Here is a 20,355-nt window from a genome sequence, read left to right on the forward strand (position 1 = left end):
GCCCGGCCTGTGTCGCGAGCGGGGGACTGGGCGGGGAGCCGGAGGAGGCGGGGGCAGAGGTGGAGGAAGCCGGAAGTGGATCGGGGCCGGGTTGGTTCGGGCGTTGCGGGTTTGTGGCCTGGGATCGCTCGGACCGTGGCAGCTGAGGAGCCCGTGACGGGACGGAGCGACGCCATCCCTGCACTGAGGCCTGCTGACCGGTGAGGATCAGGAGTCGGTGAGGGGTGGGTCCTCTCTGGGCACAGGTCGCACCCCAGAGCGCTGTTCCCAGATCCTGGGTCCCCGATCCCTGCGGCCCAGCCTGGTCCTCCGCCCCTCGGCACCCTCTGGCCAAGACTCCTAGGCCGGGTCTCTCTTCCACCAGTAACGGATAACTGCGCCCCAGCCCCCCTCCCCACTCTGCTCTGCCAAGATCCAGCGGGCCCCCAGCCCTCTCCGGGTCATCATCCTGCACCTCCGCAGCCCCACTCCAGGGACCCTGTCCCCGCCCCCCGAACCTCTGCAGTTCTCCTGTCTCTGCTCTGCCCTCGGTCCCACCCCCATCCTCCGGTGTCGGCCCTGACAGCCTTGCGCCAGCCTCACCTCTGCGAACCCAGTGCGTTGCTCTCCTCCCCCCGGACAGGCAGGCTCTGTGCGCTCGGCGGAGGTCGGCGGCGACCAGCAGCGACCGCGGAGCGACGGCGGGCGGCCCCGGGCATGTACGCCCCCGGAGGCGCAGGGCTGCCTGGCGGGCGCCGGCGGAGGAACCCGGGAGGCAGCGCTCTGCCCAAGCAGCCGGAGCGTAGCCTGGCCTCGGCCCTGCCGGGTGCCCTGTCCATCACCGCGCTGTGCACTGCCCTCGCCGAGCCTGCCTGGCTGCACATCCACGGTGGCACCTGTTCCCGCCAGGAGCTGGGGGTCTCCGACGTGCTGGGCTCCGTGCACCCGGACCTGCTGAAAGGTGAGGGCGCTGCGCGCCGGCCCTCTTCTTTCTGGATGACAGGGCCTCCTCGGTAGGGTGCCGGCTGGAGCTGAGATAGCCTGGGGCAGGCACTTGGTTGAAGGAAACAGCCCCATTCCTGCCTGGTGTTCATGCCCACCAGGTGGCTCTGTTTGGGGTCCAGCCCCTCATTAATTCTGATGTTATTCAGCCAAGCACCCACTCCTCAACGCCATGCTAATCTGGACCGCTATTTTAGGCTTCTGCCGGGCGAAGGGCGCAGTATGTGGAGAGAAGATAAGGGTGCTAGGCATCACAATTAGCTGTCTCCTTCTGAGGAGCCTCTGGGATACAGGAAGGTTTCTTTGGGACAGCCTGACTGATGGAGAAAAAGGAACTCTTAAATATGGCTAGATTTTAAAAGATGTTTTTGAGTTGTACAGTAATTTGATTGTTGTTAGAGACAAAGGGAGTCTATGGTATTTTCAATAACCAGAAGTCAGTTCCATTGCCACCCTCAGTAAAACAATAGGAATTTGGCTCTTGGAACCCTCACAAGTCTGCCCGAATGAGGTAAGTTTGCTTTGTTCGTCATCCTGCTTCTCAGCCAGGGAGGCAGAGGAAAGGGGAAAGGGACCATGGTCTTTACTGGACCCAGGGGAGGCCTATAGCTCATCCTGCCCACCCTGTCTGTAGTAATGAAGGTAAAGGCTGTGTGGTGTGGGGGGCAGGATGGCACTGCCTGGCTTTTACAGGGAAAATGGTCAGTGGATTCCAAACAGCCCTTAGTAACAGCGGAGTTCATTACCCCCAAGGCCTTTTGAACCATTCTTGAATGCTTTCTCCCTGTGCCATCCCTGGCTGTAATTCATTCCAGATGTTTACTGCCCCATGCATCAGAAGCTCATCCTGTTAGATGTCTTCACATTGCCTTTTTACGGATTCAGGCACTGGGATTTGGTGAAAAGGTCAAGTTTTCCTTTGGAGAACTTGGATCATATATACCACTTCGGCAGGTGCGGCTGAAAAGCCGTATCCTTGTGGCCTAATCTTGTCTTTCTCTGAGAGTTCTCTTGCTGTTTTGCATTTCTCTTGAGTCTTTGAAGCTTTAGGATGATTTTGTAGAGAACAGGTTGGGGGCTTCTGGTTTGTTTCTAGATTTCACCTTGATGATAGCTTTCTCTGCGTTGGCTCATTACGAGCAAAGTTATCCACATGATGGAGGCCGTGTGACATGCAGCTTTTTCTGTGGCGTGTAGCTGATGACAGAAAGCCCATCAAGCTTGAGTTGAGTCTGGATGGTTTTTCCCTTAGCACGTTCCCCTGCACTTGCCTTTTTTTGAGACCAGCTGCCACCTTTCCACCGCTTCACCCAGACCTTGGCAGTTGATCCCCTGGTGGTCAGTGTTTCAAGGGCTTGGTGTCATTTCCAAACTGGGAGAGAGTTCACGATGCTTCTCTGTTTCAGATCATTCCTAGGGAGGCTCGTAAAATTCATGCCATGAGGGGAGGGGCCATCTGATCCCATGTCCTCATTCTAAAGGTCCAGGAGACTGGTGTCTCAGAGAGGTGAAGTGATCTCTCCAGGGCCACACGGCTGGGAGTGGCATAGCTGAATGTACCTCACCGTTGACTCCAGTTTAAAGTGACACTGTCTCGTTTATGTTTCTTAACCTTTGCTTTACTTCAGCCGTCATAAGGAATGATCTCACGATCGTTCAGTCCACTCTGGCGTGCGTCCTTGTCAAAGCCATGTCAAAAATAAGAATAAATTCTTGGGGGCTTCCCTGGTGGCGCAGTGGTTGAGAGTCCCCCTGCCGATGCAGGGGACACGGGTTCGTGCCCTGGTCCGGGGGGATCCCACATGCCGCGGAGCGGCTGGGCCCGTGAGCCATGGCCGCTGAGCCTGCGTGTCCGGAGCCTGTGCTCCACAACGGGAGAGGCCACGGCAGTGAGAGGCCCGCGTACCGCAAAAAAAAAAAAAAATAAATAAATTCTTGGTGCAGTTCTCCTTTCTTTACACATATATTTACCTTTTCTGAGAAATTATCCAAGCCAGGTTTTGTAAAAAAAATAAATAAATAAATTCTTGGTGCAGTTCTCCTTTCTTTACACATATATTTACCTTTTCTGAGAAATTATCCAAGCCAGGTTTTGTCTTTTATAAAGCACGTCGCCTTCACCTTTACATTATGCCCGTTCGTGTGTTTAGGGATCTTAACCCATGAATAGTTTCGGCCTGGTTTTCCTTGGCCATCTTCTTGGCCATTACAAGCTGGGAACACTTGGTGTCCATTAATAAAGGGGTTGACAGTGGTACCTCATGAGCTACCACAGAAGAAGGCGAGGAATCCAAGGGTCCCTGTTTCTCTTCTTCTTCTTTGTACCGGTTGGTTTTTTGGTGCCCAATGGGCCTTCAGATGTATGCTATTCTGTGGGATTGTGGTGAGCCTAAGGGCCTGGCAGATATCCTAGCATGGAAGCCTGGGACATTCCCCATCTCAGGAGGGAGCAGAGCTGTGGGGCACAGATCCGGTGCCTGTAGATGCTTCCAGAGGGAGAACAGACTCTGCCAGGTCTCTGCAGGCAACAGGGAGTGGCCAGGGCTAGCAGGCTTTGGGACGGTGTCTCCCCATTTCTTGGCCCCCTGCCCAAGTGCCAGGCATTGTGCTAAACCCACTTCACACCTGGCTGTAGTGTCTCCTAAGCAACATCTTTATTTGGTAGGGACTGTCATGACCCCACCCCCCACCCCAACACACACACACACACACACACACACACACACACACACACGTCTCAGGCTCAGGGAGGTCAGGTCACTTGCTCAGGGACACACAGCTGATCTGAGTGGCATGGACTCCACTCTCACCACTGTACCTTAGCGCACATTGGGCTTCTTTCTCCTTCTATCAGAGCTGTCCCAGGCCTCTTATTTCCCCATTCTAGTTGAGTTTTTATCACAAGCCTGGGCAAAGCTGCGCTTTTTATTCCTCATCGCCTTACGTTGGTGAGCTGAGGCAAAACCACTCATTCTCCCGCTGTCATTCCCAGAGCCCTGAAGGCTTTAACAAATGCCGTCGGCTTAAAAGATCCACCAGGGCTTCCCTGGTGGCGCAGTGGTTGGGAGTCCGCCTGCCGATGCAGGGGACGCGGGTTCGTGCCCCGGTCCGGAAGGATCCCACGTGCCGCGGAGCGGCTGGGCCCGTGAGCCGTGGCCGCTGAGCCTGCGCGTCCGGAGCCTGTGCTCCACAACGGGAGAGGCCCCAGCAGTGAGAGGTCCGTGTACCGCAAAAAAAAGAAAAGAAAAAAAAGATCCACCAGAATTCTGCCACTCCCCTGCTCCTCACAAAACTCTTCTTCAGTCTGGGCCCAGGGGGCAGGCAGAGATGTGCCCAGACTGATAGTGGCCCCCAGCAGGGGAGCCCAGAGAATCACTCCTTCTGAGCCCCAGTCCCTCTCTGCCTCTCAAGCATGCCCAGCAAAGGGCAGCAGGGACCACGGCCTCAGGAAGCATCTCTGGAAAATGAGGGAGTTGAGGATATGAAGCCAGGGGAATCACGGTTGACAGCAAGCCACGGGAAGATCCAGGGCCTTCCAGGAAGGGCCGGAGTGTCTGAGGGGTGGTGACCGGTGCAGCTGGCGTTTCCCGATCCCATGGGGCCTGTCTGCAGAGGCAGCTGGGCTAGGACCATTGGTATCTGTGGGATGACCCAGCCAGGCACTGGAGGGCCCTCTTGGAGTCTTGTGTCAGAAGCCTTGGTTGGAAAAAAAAAGTCACACTGGGGAGTGGCTGCGCAGGTGGGTGCTGGAAGGACTGGGGCCCCCGGGGATATGCCTCTGACTCAGGGACTCCAGTGAGGGGGGAAATAGGAGACGGGACAGAAGGGAACTGGCCAGAAGCCACTTTAAGCGTCCTGCCTGCAGCCTCTTTGGGTCAGGAGGGGTGAGAGCCATGGGCAGGTAGACACGAAGAGCCAGGGCCTTCAAAACAAATCCAGCCCAGTGACTTACCAATGACCTTGGGCAAAGTCATTTCCTTGGGATCCTATTACACAGCAGCTGCCTTCTTCCCAGTGACTGGAGGGGACAGTCAAGCAATAGTTACCAAAATAAACAGGCCACAGCACAACTGGAGGGTAGGATGCATTCTGTCTTACTGGAGTGTAGTGGATGCACCACTGTTTTGTTTTTTTTAAAACAATTTTTGTTTGTTTGTTTATTTGTTTGACTGTGCCACACGGCTTGTGGGGTCCTAGTTCCCCGACCAGGGGTCAAACCTGGGCCCCCAGCGGTGCAGCGCGGAGTCCTAACCACTGGACCACCAGGGAATTCCCTGCACTACTGGTTTGAATTTAAAATTAGGACCCTGCCCCATGTGCCGTTCCTCTCCACAAATAAAATAACACACACGTAACATTTGAGGATTTTGCTTCTGTTTGGCAGCCTTCTCAATGGAGCAGATATTCATTGCCCTCCCTGCCATACTGATGTCTGACAGAGAGGAAAGAAATGACCCCACCCCCCACCCCAACACACACACACACACACACACACACACACACACACACACGTCTCAGGCTCAGGGAGGTCAGGTCACTTGCTCAGGGACACACAGCTGATCTGAGTGGCATGGACTCCACTCTCACCACTGTACCTTAGCGCACATTGGGCTTCTTTCTCCTTCTATCAGAGCTGTCCCAGGCCTCTTATTTCCCCATTCTAGTTGAGTTTTTATCACAAGCCTGGGCAAAGCTGCGCTTTTTATTCCTCATCGCCTTACGTTGGTGAGCTGAGGCAAAACCACTCATTCTCCCGCTGTCATTCCCAGAGCCCTGAAGGCTTTAACAAATGCCGTCGGCTTAAAAGATCCACCAGGGCTTCCCTGGTGGCGCAGTGGTTGGGAGTCCGCCTGCCGATGCAGGGGACGCGGGTTCGTGCCCCGGTCCGGAAGGATCCCACGTGCCGCGGAGCGGCTGGGCCCGTGAGCCGTGGCCGCTGAGCCTGCGCGTCCGGAGCCTGTGCTCCACAACGGGAGAGGCCCCAGCAGTGAGAGGTCCGTGTACCGCAAAAAAAAGAAAAGAAAAAAAAGATCCACCAGAATTCTGCCACTCCCCTGCTCCTCACAAAACTCTTCTTCAGTCTGGGCCCAGGGGGCAGGCAGAGATGTGCCCAGACTGATAGTGGCCCCCAGCAGGGGAGCCCAGAGAATCACTCCTTCTGAGCCCCAGTCCCTCTCTGCCTCTCAAGCATGCCCAGCAAAGGGCAGCAGGGACCACGGCCTCAGGAAGCATCTCTGGAAAATGAGGGAGTTGAGGATATGAAGCCAGGGGAATCACGGTTGACAGCAAGCCACGGGAAGATCCAGGGCCTTCCAGGAAGGGCCGGAGTGTCTGAGGGGTGGTGACCGGTGCAGCTGGCGTTTCCCGATCCCATGGGGCCTGTCTGCAGAGGCAGCTGGGCTAGGACCATTGGTATCTGTGGGATGACCCAGCCAGGCACTGGAGGGCCCTCTTGGAGTCTTGTGTCAGAAGCCTTGGTTGGAAAAAAAAAGTCACACTGGGGAGTGGCTGCGCAGGTGGGTGCTGGAAGGACTGGGGCCCCCGGGGATATGCCTCTGACTCAGGGACTCCAGTGAGGGGGGAAATAGGAGACGGGACAGAAGGGAACTGGCCAGAAGCCACTTTAAGCGTCCTGCCTGCAGCCTCTTTGGGTCAGGAGGGGTGAGAGCCATGGGCAGGTAGACACGAAGAGCCAGGGCCTTCAAAACAAATCCAGCCCAGTGACTTACCAATGACCTTGGGCAAAGTCATTTCCTTGGGATCCTATTACACAGCAGCTGCCTTCTTCCCAGTGACTGGAGGGGACAGTCAAGCAATAGTTACCAAAATAAACAGGCCACAGCACAACTGGAGGGTAGGATGCATTCTGTCTTACTGGAGTGTAGTGGATGCACCACTGTTTTGTTTTTTTTAAAACAATTTTTGTTTGTTTGTTTATTTGTTTGACTGTGCCACACGGCTTGTGGGGTCCTAGTTCCCCGACCAGGGGTCAAACCTGGGCCCCCAGCGGTGCAGCGCGGAGTCCTAACCACTGGACCACCAGGGAATTCCCTGCACTACTGGTTTGAATTTAAAATTAGGACCCTGCCCCATGTGCCGTTCCTCTCCACAAATAAAATAACACACACGTAACATTTGAGGATTTTGCTTCTGTTTGGCAGCCTTCTCAATGGAGCAGATATTCATTGCCCTCCCTGCCATACTGATGTCTGACAGAGAGGAAAGAAAGGGACATTGAGATCGCGACCCCAGGAGAGTCCGAGCTGGGTTCTAAGCGTGTCAGGGATCACGCTGCCTGTCTTCCCTGTGTGCTCTGAGACCGCTGTGGGATGTAGGGTAGGTTCCTGGGGTATCTATTAGCATCACTCCAAGGAAAGTCCCCACTTGATTTCCCCGCTGAGCCTGAGGCTTTGCTCAGAGCTTTGGAGTAGACAAAGGCAGAAGGCGTCACGTAGAAACAAAACCTGTTTGAACTGTGTGTCCAAAGCCCCTTCTCTGTACTGCATCATCACCCTGGTGGCACGGGTCCTCAGTCTGGCATTAGTGGGCTCCTCCTTTGGCCCACACTGGCTGACGTGTGTGGACGGGGCAGTCTCGGTGTAAGGAGGAAAGGCACGCCAGAGGAGAGACACTGCTGTGGCCGCCCAGCGCAGAGGGAGTGGGGCGGCTCATCCCCGGCACTTTGCGATTTGACTCTCCCCACGCACCCCTGTGCAGGTGGGGCAGGTGTTATAGCTTCCCTTTGACAGGGTGAGCGCAGAGGCCAGGGGCATTCAGTGACTTGCTCAAGGTGACATATAATCTGTGGGAGGGCTAGGATTGGGTGCCAAGTCCAGTGACTTCCGCTTTTAAGAGCCAGACTCTGGTGACTGCAGAAGCTTCGACCACACCCAGCAGGTTTTGCCCACTAATTCCCAGTATGAGCTCCTTTCATTGCTTAACGACCCAAACCTTTTCTGCCTAGAAGAGATTTCATGCTTCCGGCTTCGCTTAGTGAGCTCAGCAGCTGCTGGCACTGACGATGGCTCTGCCAGCATTCGGAGCCACTTTTGACCTTTCATTCAAATACAGCTCTTTAGGATTTGATTGATTAGCTCCATCGGGGAAAAATTAAAACGGCTATAACTCTGGTGCTTGGTGATTGGGAGCTTCATGATGCGATGGAGCCTGACCCGGATTTGGAGTCCAGCTCTGTGCCGTGTGACCTGCAGGAAGTCACTTAACCTCCTGGAGCCTCCAGTTCCTCATCTGAACCATTTGATGAATCCCCCAGAGTGGAGTGAGGCTTAACTAAGATAACGTTTGCCCCATCTGCGTGCATAGGCAGGAATACCTGGAGGGGCACACGAGAAACTGCCACCAATGTTTGTCTCTTGGGAGGGGCAGCTAGACATCTGTGCAAGTCTTCCTTATTACTAGGATAAGTGTATTCTGAAACATAAGACACAGAAGTGTATCCAGTGGATGTACGTTTTAAAGGATGATAATCAAATGAACATCCTATACTCACTTATGCAGCCAAAGAAAGTATCTTTGAAGCCCTGTGTGTTACATTTTTCAGTTAAAACTAGTTGCTAAATTAAAACTGAGTTGAGGGCTTCCCTGGTGGTGCAATGGTTCAGAATCCACCTGCCAACGCAGGGGGCACGGGTTCGAGCCCTGGTCCGGGAAGATCCCACATGCCACGGAGCAACTAAGCCCGTGCACCGCAACTACCGAGCCTGTGCTCTAGAGCCCGCGAGCCACAACTACTGAGCCCACGTACCACAACTACTGAGGCCCGCGCACCTAGAGCCCGTGCTCCGCAACAAGAGAAGCCACCGCGATGAGAAGCCCGAGCACCGCAGCAAAGAGTAGCCCCCGCTCGCCGCAACTAGAGAAAACCCGCGCGCAGCAGCGAAGACCCAATGCAGCCAAAAATTAAATAAATGAATAAATAAATAAATTAAGAAACAACAGCACTGAGTTGACTTTCAGTACTACAATTAAAGCATCACTCAGAGGGCCTGGTCACGTTGAGTAATGCTGGAGGAATCTGAACACGGCCTGCTGCAGAGCGGAGTGTGATGTAAGCCCCTATACACTGCCACTCGCAGGTTATTCTCGGAAGCACTAGAAGAACACTTTCATCCTGCCCCATCCCTGCCACGTGCCATGTGGACCCCAGAAGAACTGTCTCAGAGAGCTTTTGGCAATATTCAGAATGCAGCCAGGAAACAGCCCCCGTCTCTAGGAGCTTTGGTTTCAGAGAGGCCCTGTGGGTTTCTGGACCCCTTCAGGCCCGCGGGGCCGGATTAAATGGAGGCTGGACCTGGTTGCTGGCAGAGCTAACGCACAGGCAAGCCTCCTAGCAGCAGGCGATCACTCAGGCTGGATGATTGGGCCCCAAAACAGATGGTTAGCTGACAAGAGAGTGACAGGTAGCTCTGAAGCCAGATCAAGACGTATGAATCCTGTGTGGGCTCAGGCAACATCTGCCTGGTGAATTCTGAGCCTCAGGAGGCAGGGAGTGCGTGCTGTCGCAAAGGCCCAGGGCCTCTGCATGTCCGGTCTGGTTTTTCCGCGTGGGAGGCTGCGCCCTCTGTCCAGGACCCCATGATGGCGATCAATGTCAGCTGGTGTGGGTCTGCTTTGTTGATCTCAGATGCCCTCCCCAGGTTTTTGGACTCTTCTTCATCAGTTCACCTCCCTCTAGGTCCAAGATCAGTGTTTCTTGGGGTGTAAGGCTTAGGCCCCCTGCGCTGCTGATAAAAATCCAGATTCCTAGGCCCTGCTCCAGACCAAGAGCTCAGAATCTCTGGAGCTTGGGAACATGCTCTCAACCAGCACCCCGGTGATTCTCCTGTACACGAGAGAGTGATAACCACTGTCCAACAGCCTCTCACCCTGAGATCAAAACTCAGGAAAGCCCAGCAGGCCAGGCTCCTGAGGAGAACTTTCAGCCAATAAAGCTTGTGGTTCCCCACCTCCAAAAAAAAAAAAAAAAATTCGGGAAAGGAGCCTACAGTGTAAGTCTTGCCAGCCCTTTTCAAATTTTCCCAAATCACTTGGTGACCCATGGCCTAAATAAAAGAAGAACTTGCCAGTGGCTGAATAGAGGAAGTTAAGGCCCATTTCCTACTTTTTATCAAAGCTTAAAATGGTATCTTTTTGGACCAGCCTTTATTCTGTCTGTGTGTTTCTAGAACTATGGCAGTTTGCGTAGATATCAAAGGGAACTGACAGTGTGGTCTAGATGGAATTTAAAAAAAAAAGAAAAAAGGAAAGAATGGCATTAAAGTCCTAGAGGGAGATGTAGGTTGCTTGATGTGTCTGGTATGTAGATGTCATCCTGGTATCTTTCACTATGAACCTGGGGGCTCTTTACGCTTTGAATGTTGGGTCTCCTGTTTTAGTATCTTCCTTTTTCTTGGTTCATTCCCTCATTTTGGTAGAGTGAGCACCCCCCAATGGCTTTGCCCTCATTTTAGAAGGTATTTGGGGCTGTCAGTTTCCGAGCCTTTCAGGCTTTTGTGGTGTAAACCTAGTTGCTTCTTAGCTTTTCCCATTTCCAGCTTATACTTCAGTTTATCTATTCTGTCAAGTCAGTTCTAGTTCTGAGTACCGTTACTTCCCAGTTTCCAGAATTTTGTTTGGCCCTTCTTCTCTTTGTGTGGGCTTATGTCTTAAATTTTTTTTCTTTTGTTTTAATAGGGTTCGGGGAGAGAGCAAAAATAAATGTGGAGGTCCAGTCTACCAGCTTTCCCCATCTATTTAGTCCTCTCTTATAATTACAAGGTTCTCTAAACTGCTTCAGCTTCTTTGTGAACAAAAGCGTTGTTAATGAGTGACTGGATAGAGAATGGACCTGAATGGGCCTCTGGCCTTCGTCCCTTTGGCTGTCTCAGCTCAGAGGTCAATAGGCTTTTTCCTGCCAGCCCAAAGCATGCTTTAGCAGAATGGGTTAACATGTCTGATTAATTGTCAAGATCCTTAAAAATGGTTAGGAGAGCGTGGCAAGTACAGTTAACCCTTGAACAACAATGGGGTTAGGGATGCTGACCCTCCCAGCAGCTGAAAATCTGTGTATAATTTGTGTAATTTATAGTTGGCCCTCCGGATCCGTGGTTCCACATTGCAGATTTAACCAGCCCCGATCGTGTGGTACCGTAGTACCTACTCTTGAAAAAGAAGTCCACATATAAGTGGGCCCTCACCGTTCAAACCCATGCTGTTCAAGGGTCAACCGTACACTGAAGTGGAGCCCTGCACCTGGACTAGTCTTGTTGGAAAGGGAGGAAGGACTCGAGGCACGCGGGAGCAGTGACCCAGGGGTCCTGTCTTCGAATAGGGAGGCTCCTCCACCCCCTCTGCGGTCCCACTGGGAGCAGGAGCCGAGACCACGCCCTCCCTCCAGTCCTCCCCTGGCTCGCGCGGCCTGTGGTGGGGGGGAGACTTCCTCCCCGGTGGGGACTTCCTGCCCCAGGGTGTTGCCTGGGACCCTGAGGATTTGGTTCTCCCCCTGCAGATTTCTGCATGAATCCCCAGACAGTCCTGCTCCTGCGGGTCATCGCCGCCTTCTGCTTCCTGGGCATCCTGTGTAGTCTCTCCGCCTTCCTTCTGGATGTCTTTGGGCCCAAGCATCCAGCCCTGAAGATCACCCGTCGCTATGCCTTTGCCCACATCCTCACAGGTAAGCTCGGGCTGCTCCCAGGTGGGGAGGAACTGCCACAGGGTAGGGGCGGCATCCCGTCTGGAGTTGCAGGTGGGGGCGAAGGGGTGTCGTGAGCAGACACTGTTCCCGACGCTCGTTTCAGCTCTAGCCTCCCGCAGAGCACGGGCGTGTGAGAGCGGCTTGCTTCCGCCTCTCGCATGTGTGCCTGCCAGGACCACAGACCCGCTCGGCTGAGCTGCAGGGAGAGAATATTGTTAGGATTTACATCCTGGCTCTCTAAGAACAGTATCTGAAGCTCAGCCAGGCTCATGGGGCCTGGAAGGAGTAAGGGAGGAACTACAGTGTCTCACTGTGTCTCCCTGGAGCACATGGTCTCAGATTCTCTCTCCTCCCTCTTCCCGCTTCCCTGCAGACCAGGCTTCTCTGCTCACACGAGGCTTCTCTCCTCCCTCGTGATGGGGCTGGTGTGTTGATTTGACCTAGGTATCAGCGACTCCAGCTCCCAAACTGCACGACCTCGTCTATTCCTCTCGAAGCACCCCATGACTTCTAGCAGCCCTAGTATCCCAATTCCAAATTCTTTTTTTTCTTTTTAATACTTATTTGTTTGGCTGCGCCGGGTCCTAGTTGTGGCACGTGGGATCTTCATTGCCACGTGTGGGATCTTTAGTTGTGGCACACGGGATCTAGTTCCCTGACCAGGGATCGAACCCGGGCCCCCTGCGTTGGGAGTGCAGAGTCTTAACATCTGGATCACCAGGGAAGTCCCCAGTTACAAATTCTTAAGACAGAGAGAATCTAGTTGGCCCGGGTGGGGCCAGGCCTCTGTCTCCCACCTCGGCCACAAGAGCTCCCCCTTGCAGTGTCTGGGGCCAGGCAGGTTCTCTGAAAATGGGGTTTGGGTAGAGAGACTGCAGTTGATTCCTCAAGCATCCCGGCTGCGGGGTGCCTGCTAACCCCCTTTCTCTGCTTTCCCTCTGTCCCCCAGTCCTGCAGTGTGCCACCGTCATCGGTTTTTCTTACTGGGCTTCCGAACTCATCCTGGCCCAGCAGCAGCAACATAAGAAGTACCACGGTTCCCAGGTTTATGTCACCTTTGCTGTTAGCTTCTACCTGGTGGCAGGCGCGGGCGGGGCCTCAATCCTGGCCACAGCAGCCAACCTCCTGCGCCACTACCCCACGGAGGAAGAGGAGCAGGCGCTGGAGCTGCTCTCGGAGATGGAGGAGAACGAGCCCTACCCGGCGGAGTACGAGGTCATCAACCAGTTCCAGCCGCCCCCGGCCTACACACCCTAGTGCCAGCCGTGGGCCCTCCTCCTTGGCAGCCCTCCCCGCTCTGCAGCGCCCTCCACACCCAGAGGTGCTCCTTTCCCCAGCGGGCCTCACCGGGAGGCTCCGGACCATCTTCACCAACCTTCCCCGGGAGAGACTCTGCCTTTAGCGTTGTTCATGGATCCCCACTCTCAAAACCTGGGGTTCACTGGTTTTAGATAATGGCACTGTTTCCCTTCTTTCCACCCCCCTCTCGTTCCGCGGTCACTCGTCATTACCGACCAGGGATGGTCGTACACGTTTTCCCCCTTCGTGGGTCCTATCTCTGAGACTGAGACTTTCCTTGGGGAGCTGTTGACAGTGGACGGTCCCCGCTAGAAGAGGCGTCCACGGGGCCCGAGGGAAAGGGGACCGTGGCCTGCGGGCTTCCTCACAGCTGTCCACGTGTGCCCCGCAGCGTAGCTCTGGGCTGAGCCCTGCCCCTGCCCCTTCTGGGAATGCCCGGTAGCGGGCTGCCCGCTCTGTGGAATTCTCTGCACTTTAGTCTTTGGACTGCCTGTCACGTGTGTTCTGGTTCTGCAGGGAGAAGGGGTGGCTGCTGGGAAGCAGAGCACGTGCTCTCCCTGACCCGTCCCTGCCTGGTGGCCGGCGCCCCGGCGTGAGCCTGAGGCCCCCCGGAAAGGATCAGTGTGAAGGGGGCCAAATCTCCCCAGCCCTGTCACCTTTTAAAATGTGAGTGGTTTTAAAAGGGAAAAACAAAACTGAGCAACAACGCCAATGCTCTCTTTTTAAACTAGCGACAAGACTGTCGTCGTCGTCCTTCAGCTGTTTATCCCGTCCCTTCTGACCCTGCAATGTTTGGGGCCCGCAGACCCTCCCAGCCCCCGGTAGTTCCTCCCCGAACCCCTCCTGGCAGAATGCAGCCCTCCTCCCTTGCTCCCTTCTCCCAGTGACCATGGCTCCCTGCGGCCTCCCTGTGGAACCCAGAGCCACATCGGCCTGGCTGGCTGGCCAGCGTGGTGCTCCTCAGGACCGCGGCACTGAGACGTAACCTGGCCTCCGTGCAGGAACAGGGGCCGCAGCAGGGCGGGGAGCCCGCCGCTCTCCACGTAGGAACTGCAACCGGGGGGGGGGGCCCTGCTGCATGAGGTGTCAGAACCCCCCTGTCAGGCGAGCGGCCCTGGCTGTGCCCTTCAGGCTCAGTGTGTCCCCTAGACTGTGACCTGGGGCAGCAGCTTGCTGCGTGCCCCTCTCCCCTTCTTGAATGTACTCTGGTCTTACAGTGTGCTACCGGCTCTTTCTTTCCCGGCCATCACTCTGGCTGTTCTGTTGGCCACACGTGGCTCTGGATCGGCCGAATTTTCTGCCCTGAGATATGGGGCATAAAGTGGGAGAAACCGGAGAGACCTATGGTGTGGATGCAAATGGCCAGGCTTCTTTGGAACCAGTGTCCAGTGTTAAGCCAACAAGCAGACGGATCCCCGTGCCCTGCACAGGCGATAGACAGAGTGAGACTGGAGAACGGGCACCATTGTTGACCCGTGGCTAGACAGGGGCTATCACTTCCCTTGTCCTTCTTTGGCCAGACTGCCTGAGGACGTCTGGACAGACGCCTGTGTCGGTGGTGAAGGCCATGTCTGCGCCTGAGTGAGCGGCCACGTGGGGTTCACTGCGGTGCCAAAGTGTCCCATGGTGCCTCTCACACTCTTCTAGACTCTTCTCTTAGGCAAGAAAGACTGCTGTGTGATACCTGAGCACAAAGCCGAGGAGCTAAATTAAGTCTTGACTTGCTGTAGAGTCTGAGGTTGGCAGATTTCCAGGGTGCAGCCAGCTCTCTCTGACCCTGGGGCTCTGAGCAGGCAGACCAGGAGACCGGGCACCGAACACGCATGCCAAAGTGACCGGTCATCTCATGAGGACCCAGACATGACCCTGTGGACCGTTCTACGTGGTTCGGAACCCACTTTTTATTAGCTACCCACACCTCTGGGCTTTCTTTCTCTTTTCCCCTGCCCTCCTGACACTGATAGTTTGTCATATAAACTCCCTTGGTTGTGTTCCTTTTTTTTTCTAGAAAAAAAAATTAAAAGCAAAACAAAACAAAAAAAACCAGAAACTACAAATAAGAATGTAAATGCCAATGGCTCCCTGTCCTTCTTCTGTCGCAGCTTCCCTGAGTTGGTTCGTTCCCTTCCTCTCAGAGAGGCAGGAGAAATTGAGGAAGTGTGGACGTAATTTTTAAAAAGTTAGAAGGGACTCGAGCGTGGCTGCTCCATGCAAGGCATTTGCACCTAGATGGTCCTCCTAATCCTGACAACTTCCGCACCGAGGTCCCGAGGCTGGGAGCCATAGATGCCTCCGCCCAGGTCCTTGACTTCAGGCCCTGAGCTCTTCCCTCTGCATCCCGTGAGCTGCAGGAGAGAGCGTGGCTTCTGAACCTCCAGCCCTTGTGTGGAGAGAAATAGACTCCTGCAGGGCCAGGACTTGCAGAAGAAGCTGCACTTCCTCTTGAAGCCACGGGGAATGATCACTGACTCCCAGGGAGAGGTGTGTGAGTGCAAACGGCTCCAGGAGCGTAACCAACCAACCAACGTCAGCGCCTCCAGCGGTTACCCACGTTCCCTTCATCCGTTCACACCTTCAGCCGACACGCTGGGCCCCAGTGTGCATCACAGTGAAAGAGCTCAGGGCCCCCTTGGAGGAGCAGCCCACTTGGGCCTTCTTTTTTTATTCCCAGGAAGAGGATGTGTCTTTCTCGGGAGCTGGGAGTGGGTTCGCTCTCTCATTTCATTTCATTTCAGACATTTACGAAAGGCGCCTTGTGTACAAAGCACCGTTTAGGCGCCGTGAGAGAAATGTGATGACCTTCAGGGGCGCTGTCTCCAAAGATTTCACATTCTTAGTCCGGGAGATGGACTCGACCACGGAAAGGTAGAGCGAAGTAAGTGGTCTACTGGACAGCTGGGAAAAGTGCTGCGCCCAGAGGGGAGGCTGGTTCCTACCTCGGGGATTACGAGAGGCTTCCTGGACAAGGCAGCTGAGTGTAAGAGGGTGTTTGGAAGCCGGGTGGGGCGAATTCCTGCTGAGGGAAAGCAAGCGCAGAAGCACACCTGGCGGCCGGGACGTGGCAAGAGAAGAGGCGAGAAAGGCAAGGGGACCCCCGTTTAAGGAACTAAAAGCAGTGGAAAGCCCTGGAGGGATTTTGAGAAGAGAAAGGAGGGTTTATTTGAACGACTGGTGACTGTGAAGGAGGGTCAGCCTGGTGTCCAGTGGAAGAGTCTGAGGGTGTGCGGAGTGGGGGACGGGTGGGAAGTGGGGTGGAGGCCCGGACCCCGAAGAGCAGGCCCAGTTGGCCCCTAGGGCCTGGAGTCTCAGCCAGGTGACCGAGTAGAGAACCCAGGAGCCCCAGTTCCTGCTGACCCATCACGCGACGGGAGGCGGAGCCAGAGGCGCAGGCCTAGTGGGCCGCACGCATGAGAAGACTCGGGACGTGAAGGGCGGCAGGGGGAGAGCCTTGGGGTACCGAGGAAGAGGTGGCTGTGTCTTGGGGGAGAGCAGTTTTCTCAAGATCACTAGAGAATCTTTTCAGCTGACATCTCACCCACAGCTGTCCACGCTCTCAGCCACTAAATTAATGGGTCACAAAGCTCTGTCCCCACAAAGGACCTTCCGATCCAGCTGTCAGGAAGGCAGAAACCTGACAAAAGGCAGTTGACGCCCCTTGAGACTGTAGGCTCAGCCTTGAGACAGGAAGGCTTCATGGAGATGGAGACACTTAATACGGGCCTTGAAGAATGGCTTTCCTGAGGGAACGATGTTGTCGGTGGAAAGGGACGGGCTTTAGGGAACACCGAGCTGGTGTTTTGAGCAGTGATGACACCCACTGGAGGGGGGTGATTAGGTGGATGGACCCAGCCTATGTGGGTCTGGAATGTCAAAGTTATTGTCAGAACACGATTGCAAGATACGGAACTCTTAACACAGAACTATCTTAATTAAATGGAATTTACTGGTTCCCATAACTGAAAAGGTGACTTGGCTGGATCTTGGGACTCAAACAATGATGTGAAGGCGTGATTTCTCTCCATCTCTCTGCTCTGCTCCTTGACTCAGGCGGTCTGTCTCCAGAGGTGGTGAAGACGGCCCCCGGCAGCCCCAGGCTGACACTAACCTCTTGTTTAAGGACCAGGATGAGTCTCTTTTGCCTGGCTGAGATCATGTCCCTTTCCCTAAACTATGGCCAAGGACTTGGGGCTTCATCCTGTCGCCGGGGATGTGGATGGTTACACCTGGGGTCTTGGATTCAGAGACGGCGCCACCAGTGTTGGTTGGGATATGTGAGCACGAGGGCACGGCCTACACCAGTCAGAGATCCTTGCTGGCATGAGCCTACGAGATGGAGATGGGATGCCTGTAATCTCCCCCTCAGCCCTCCTCACTGTGACTATAGGACACGTGGCCACCAACCAGCTCTGCTCTCTTGCAGAAGCTCCATGTGTCCTATATTTCTTGGAACAGGACTGGGCCTTGCAATCAGGCTTGCCCACCTTCAGACAGGCAAACTGGGCCTTGATTACCCTGGCCCTGTCCTCAGGAATTGTGTCTTTTCCTTCTCTCTTACACTTGCCCCTTTCTTCCAGCTCCATTCCCGGGCCCACCCAGCTTCTGACTTTCCTGTCTGTTCTTTTCTACTTTGAGCTCAGTGCTTCTCTTGAGTAGTGCTTGGCACCCCTGAAGACACTGCCTGCAGGCATCCTGGCTGTTTGGGGGAACAACCCACCTAAACCCAGTCCCACCCCCACGTCTCCATCTGGAAGTCAGCCCAGCGGGATGGGGAGGGAGCAGGCCCCAGCGCACGAGCATTAGGGCACGTTTTTGCATTAATTCCTCAGAACTCCTGAAATTTCTTCTGATCTTGGAGTGATGCCTTCTTCACCACATGTTCAGTAGCTAACATACGTCTCTATGGTGGGTTTCCTTCCCCCAACCTTGGACCTACGTACTTCAGAAAAATGTTGAGAATTTGGAGAGAGTCCAGGTAAGCATTCTACGTGGATGAAAGGTTGGGAGAAAAGTAAACAGCTCTAGAGAAAAGGATGGAATGGCAATCTGAAACGTGTGAGGAGATAGTTACCAACAAGGTGTGACCTTTAAAAGGCACTGCTCTCTGGGACTCAGTTTCCTCATCTGTAAATGAGGGGCTGACCTGGACGACTAAATTTAAAGTTCCTGCCATGCCTAATCTCCAGCTACCTGAGAGGGGGATCCCACCCTCCAGATCCACTCTGAGGGATCAAGAAGGAATGACTTTGAATTTATTTTAAGCATTTAAAAAAAATATATATTTATTTATTTGGCTGCATCGGGTCTTAGTCGCTCCACGCAGGATCTTTCATTGCGGCACACGGGCTCAGCAGTTGAGGTGCATGGGCTCTCTAGTTGTGGCGCGTGGGCTTAGTTGCCCTGTGGCACGTGGGATCTTAGTTCCCCTGACCAGGGAGCGAATCCACATGCCCTGTGTTGGAAGGCGGATTCTTAACCACTGGACCACCAGGGAAGTCCCTATTTTAAGCATTTAAAAAACAACTTTGTTTTGAAAAAAATTTGTACTTGCTAAAAAGTTGCAAGAATGGGACAATGAATTCCCATATACCTTTCAGCTAGATTTACCAACTGTTAACATTTTGTCACATTTATTTTTATTAAGATATAATTCACCTACCATGAAATGCACCCTTGTGAAGTATAATTCAGTGGTTTTTAATATATTCACAGGGTTGGGCAGCCATCACCACTAATTCCAGAACATTTTTATCCCCCTCCAAAGAAACCTGTGCCCCTCAGCCCCATTCCTGTCCCTGCCCCAGCCCCTTACAGCCACTAATCTACCTTCTGTTTCAATTGATTTGCCGATTCTGGGCATTTCCTTTAAATGGACTATGTGGCATTTTGTATCTGGCTTCTATCACTTAGCAAAATGTTTTCAAGGCTCATCCATGTTGTAATATGTATCAGTCCTCCATTGATTTTTATGGCTAAAATTCCACAATAGGTATATACTACATTTTGTTTATCCGTTCATCAGGTGATGATGTTGTTTCTGCTTTTTGGCTATTGTGAATAATGCTGCCATGAACATTTCTTTTTTTTTTTTTGCTCTACCACATGGCATGCGGGATCTTAGTTCCCAACCAGGGATCGAACCCGTGCCCCAGCAGTGGAAGCGCGGAGTCTTAACCACTGGACTGCCAGCGAAGTCCCAGCCATGAACATTTCTGTCTTTGTGTGAACATATGTTTTCAGTCCTCCTGGGTGTATGTCTAAGAGAGGAATTGCTGGGTCATGGTGACTCTAATTTTATGTTCCTATCAGCAATGTACGAGGTTTCCAATTTCTCCATATTCTCGCCAACACTTGTTTTCCTTCTTTATGTTGAAACTTCTTTTCTGATCTTACCTAAGTTGAAAAATGACTAAAAACACAAATTGGTCATGCAAGAAAGGAATTTACTGGCTTAGGACCAGAAAAGTCAAGTAATGCAGTGAATTCAGGAGCTCCACAGGTACCCCCTGACCACTTTTCACTCTTTCAGCTCCACTCTTGCAAGCTGGCTCCGTTTCCCAGCCAGGCTTTTCCCTAGTGGTGATACAGGGGCTACTTAGCTTCAGGCTTTCCTCAGAGCACTAATTTCAACTGAAATGCTCTACCACATGGCATGCGGGATCTTAGTTCCCAACCAGGGATCGAACCCGTGCCCCAGCAGTGGAAGCGCGGAGTCTTAACCACTGGACTGCCAGCGAAGTCCCAGCCATGAACATTTCTGTCTTTGTGTGAACATATGTTTTCAGTCCTCCTGGGTGTATGTCTAAGAGAGGAATTGCTGGGTCATGGTGACTCTAATTTTATGTTCCTATCAGCAATGTACGAGGTTTCCAATTTCTCCATATTCTCGCCAACACTTGTTTTCCTTCTTTATGTTGAAACTTCTTTTCTGATCTTACCTAAGTTGAAAAATGACTAAAAACACAAATTGGTCATGCAAGAAAGGAATTTACTGGCTTAGGACCAGAAAAGTCAAGTAATGCAGTGAATTCAGGAGCTCCACAGGTACCCCCTGACCACTTTTCACTCTTTCAGCTCCACTCTTGCAAGCTGGCTCCGTTTCCCAGCCAGGCTTTTCCCTAGTGGTGATACAGGGGCTACTTAGCTTCAGGCTTTCCTCAGAGCACTAATTTCAACTGAAAACAGAGCAAGCTCTCTTTCCCTGCAGTTTACAAATGCCCCAGAGTTCACTCTGATTTGACCATCTTGGGACTGACCTTGTTCCTGAATGAGTCCCTGGGGTTAGGGGGACCGGATGCCCTGACTGGCTTGGTCTAGGGTCATTGTCAACCCCCCCATGCTGGGAATAGAATCACATGGCTGAGAGGAGGGAGTGGGTATGGGAG

General features: G+C 53.5%; 1 protein-coding gene across 2 annotated transcripts; it reads left to right on the forward strand.

Moving 5' to 3' along the window:
* The first annotated feature begins 54 nt into the window (after positions 1–54).
* Positions 55–19,588, forward strand: TMEM127 (transmembrane protein 127). Of its 2 annotated transcripts, XM_007118476.4 has the most exons (4): positions 55–200; positions 623–940; positions 11,489–11,653; positions 12,624–19,585. In XM_007118476.4, exons 2-4 carry the CDS (start codon positions 697–699, stop codon positions 12,929–12,931), a joined length of 717 nt encoding a protein of 238 aa, XP_007118538.1. In that variant the 5' UTR covers positions 55–200; positions 623–696; the 3' UTR covers positions 12,932–19,585. The 2 variants fall into 2 exon arrangements, with proteins under 2 accessions (XP_007118538.1, XP_054939130.1); XM_055083155.1 differs by lacking the exon at positions 623–940 and having other exon boundaries at positions 70–200; positions 12,624–19,588.
* Positions 19,589–20,355: the final 767 nt, after the last annotated feature.

This window comes from Physeter macrocephalus, unplaced genomic scaffold, assembly GCF_002837175.3.
Source record: "Physeter macrocephalus isolate SW-GA unplaced genomic scaffold, ASM283717v5 random_646, whole genome shotgun sequence".
NCBI lineage: Eukaryota > Metazoa > Chordata > Mammalia > Artiodactyla > Physeteridae > Physeter > Physeter macrocephalus.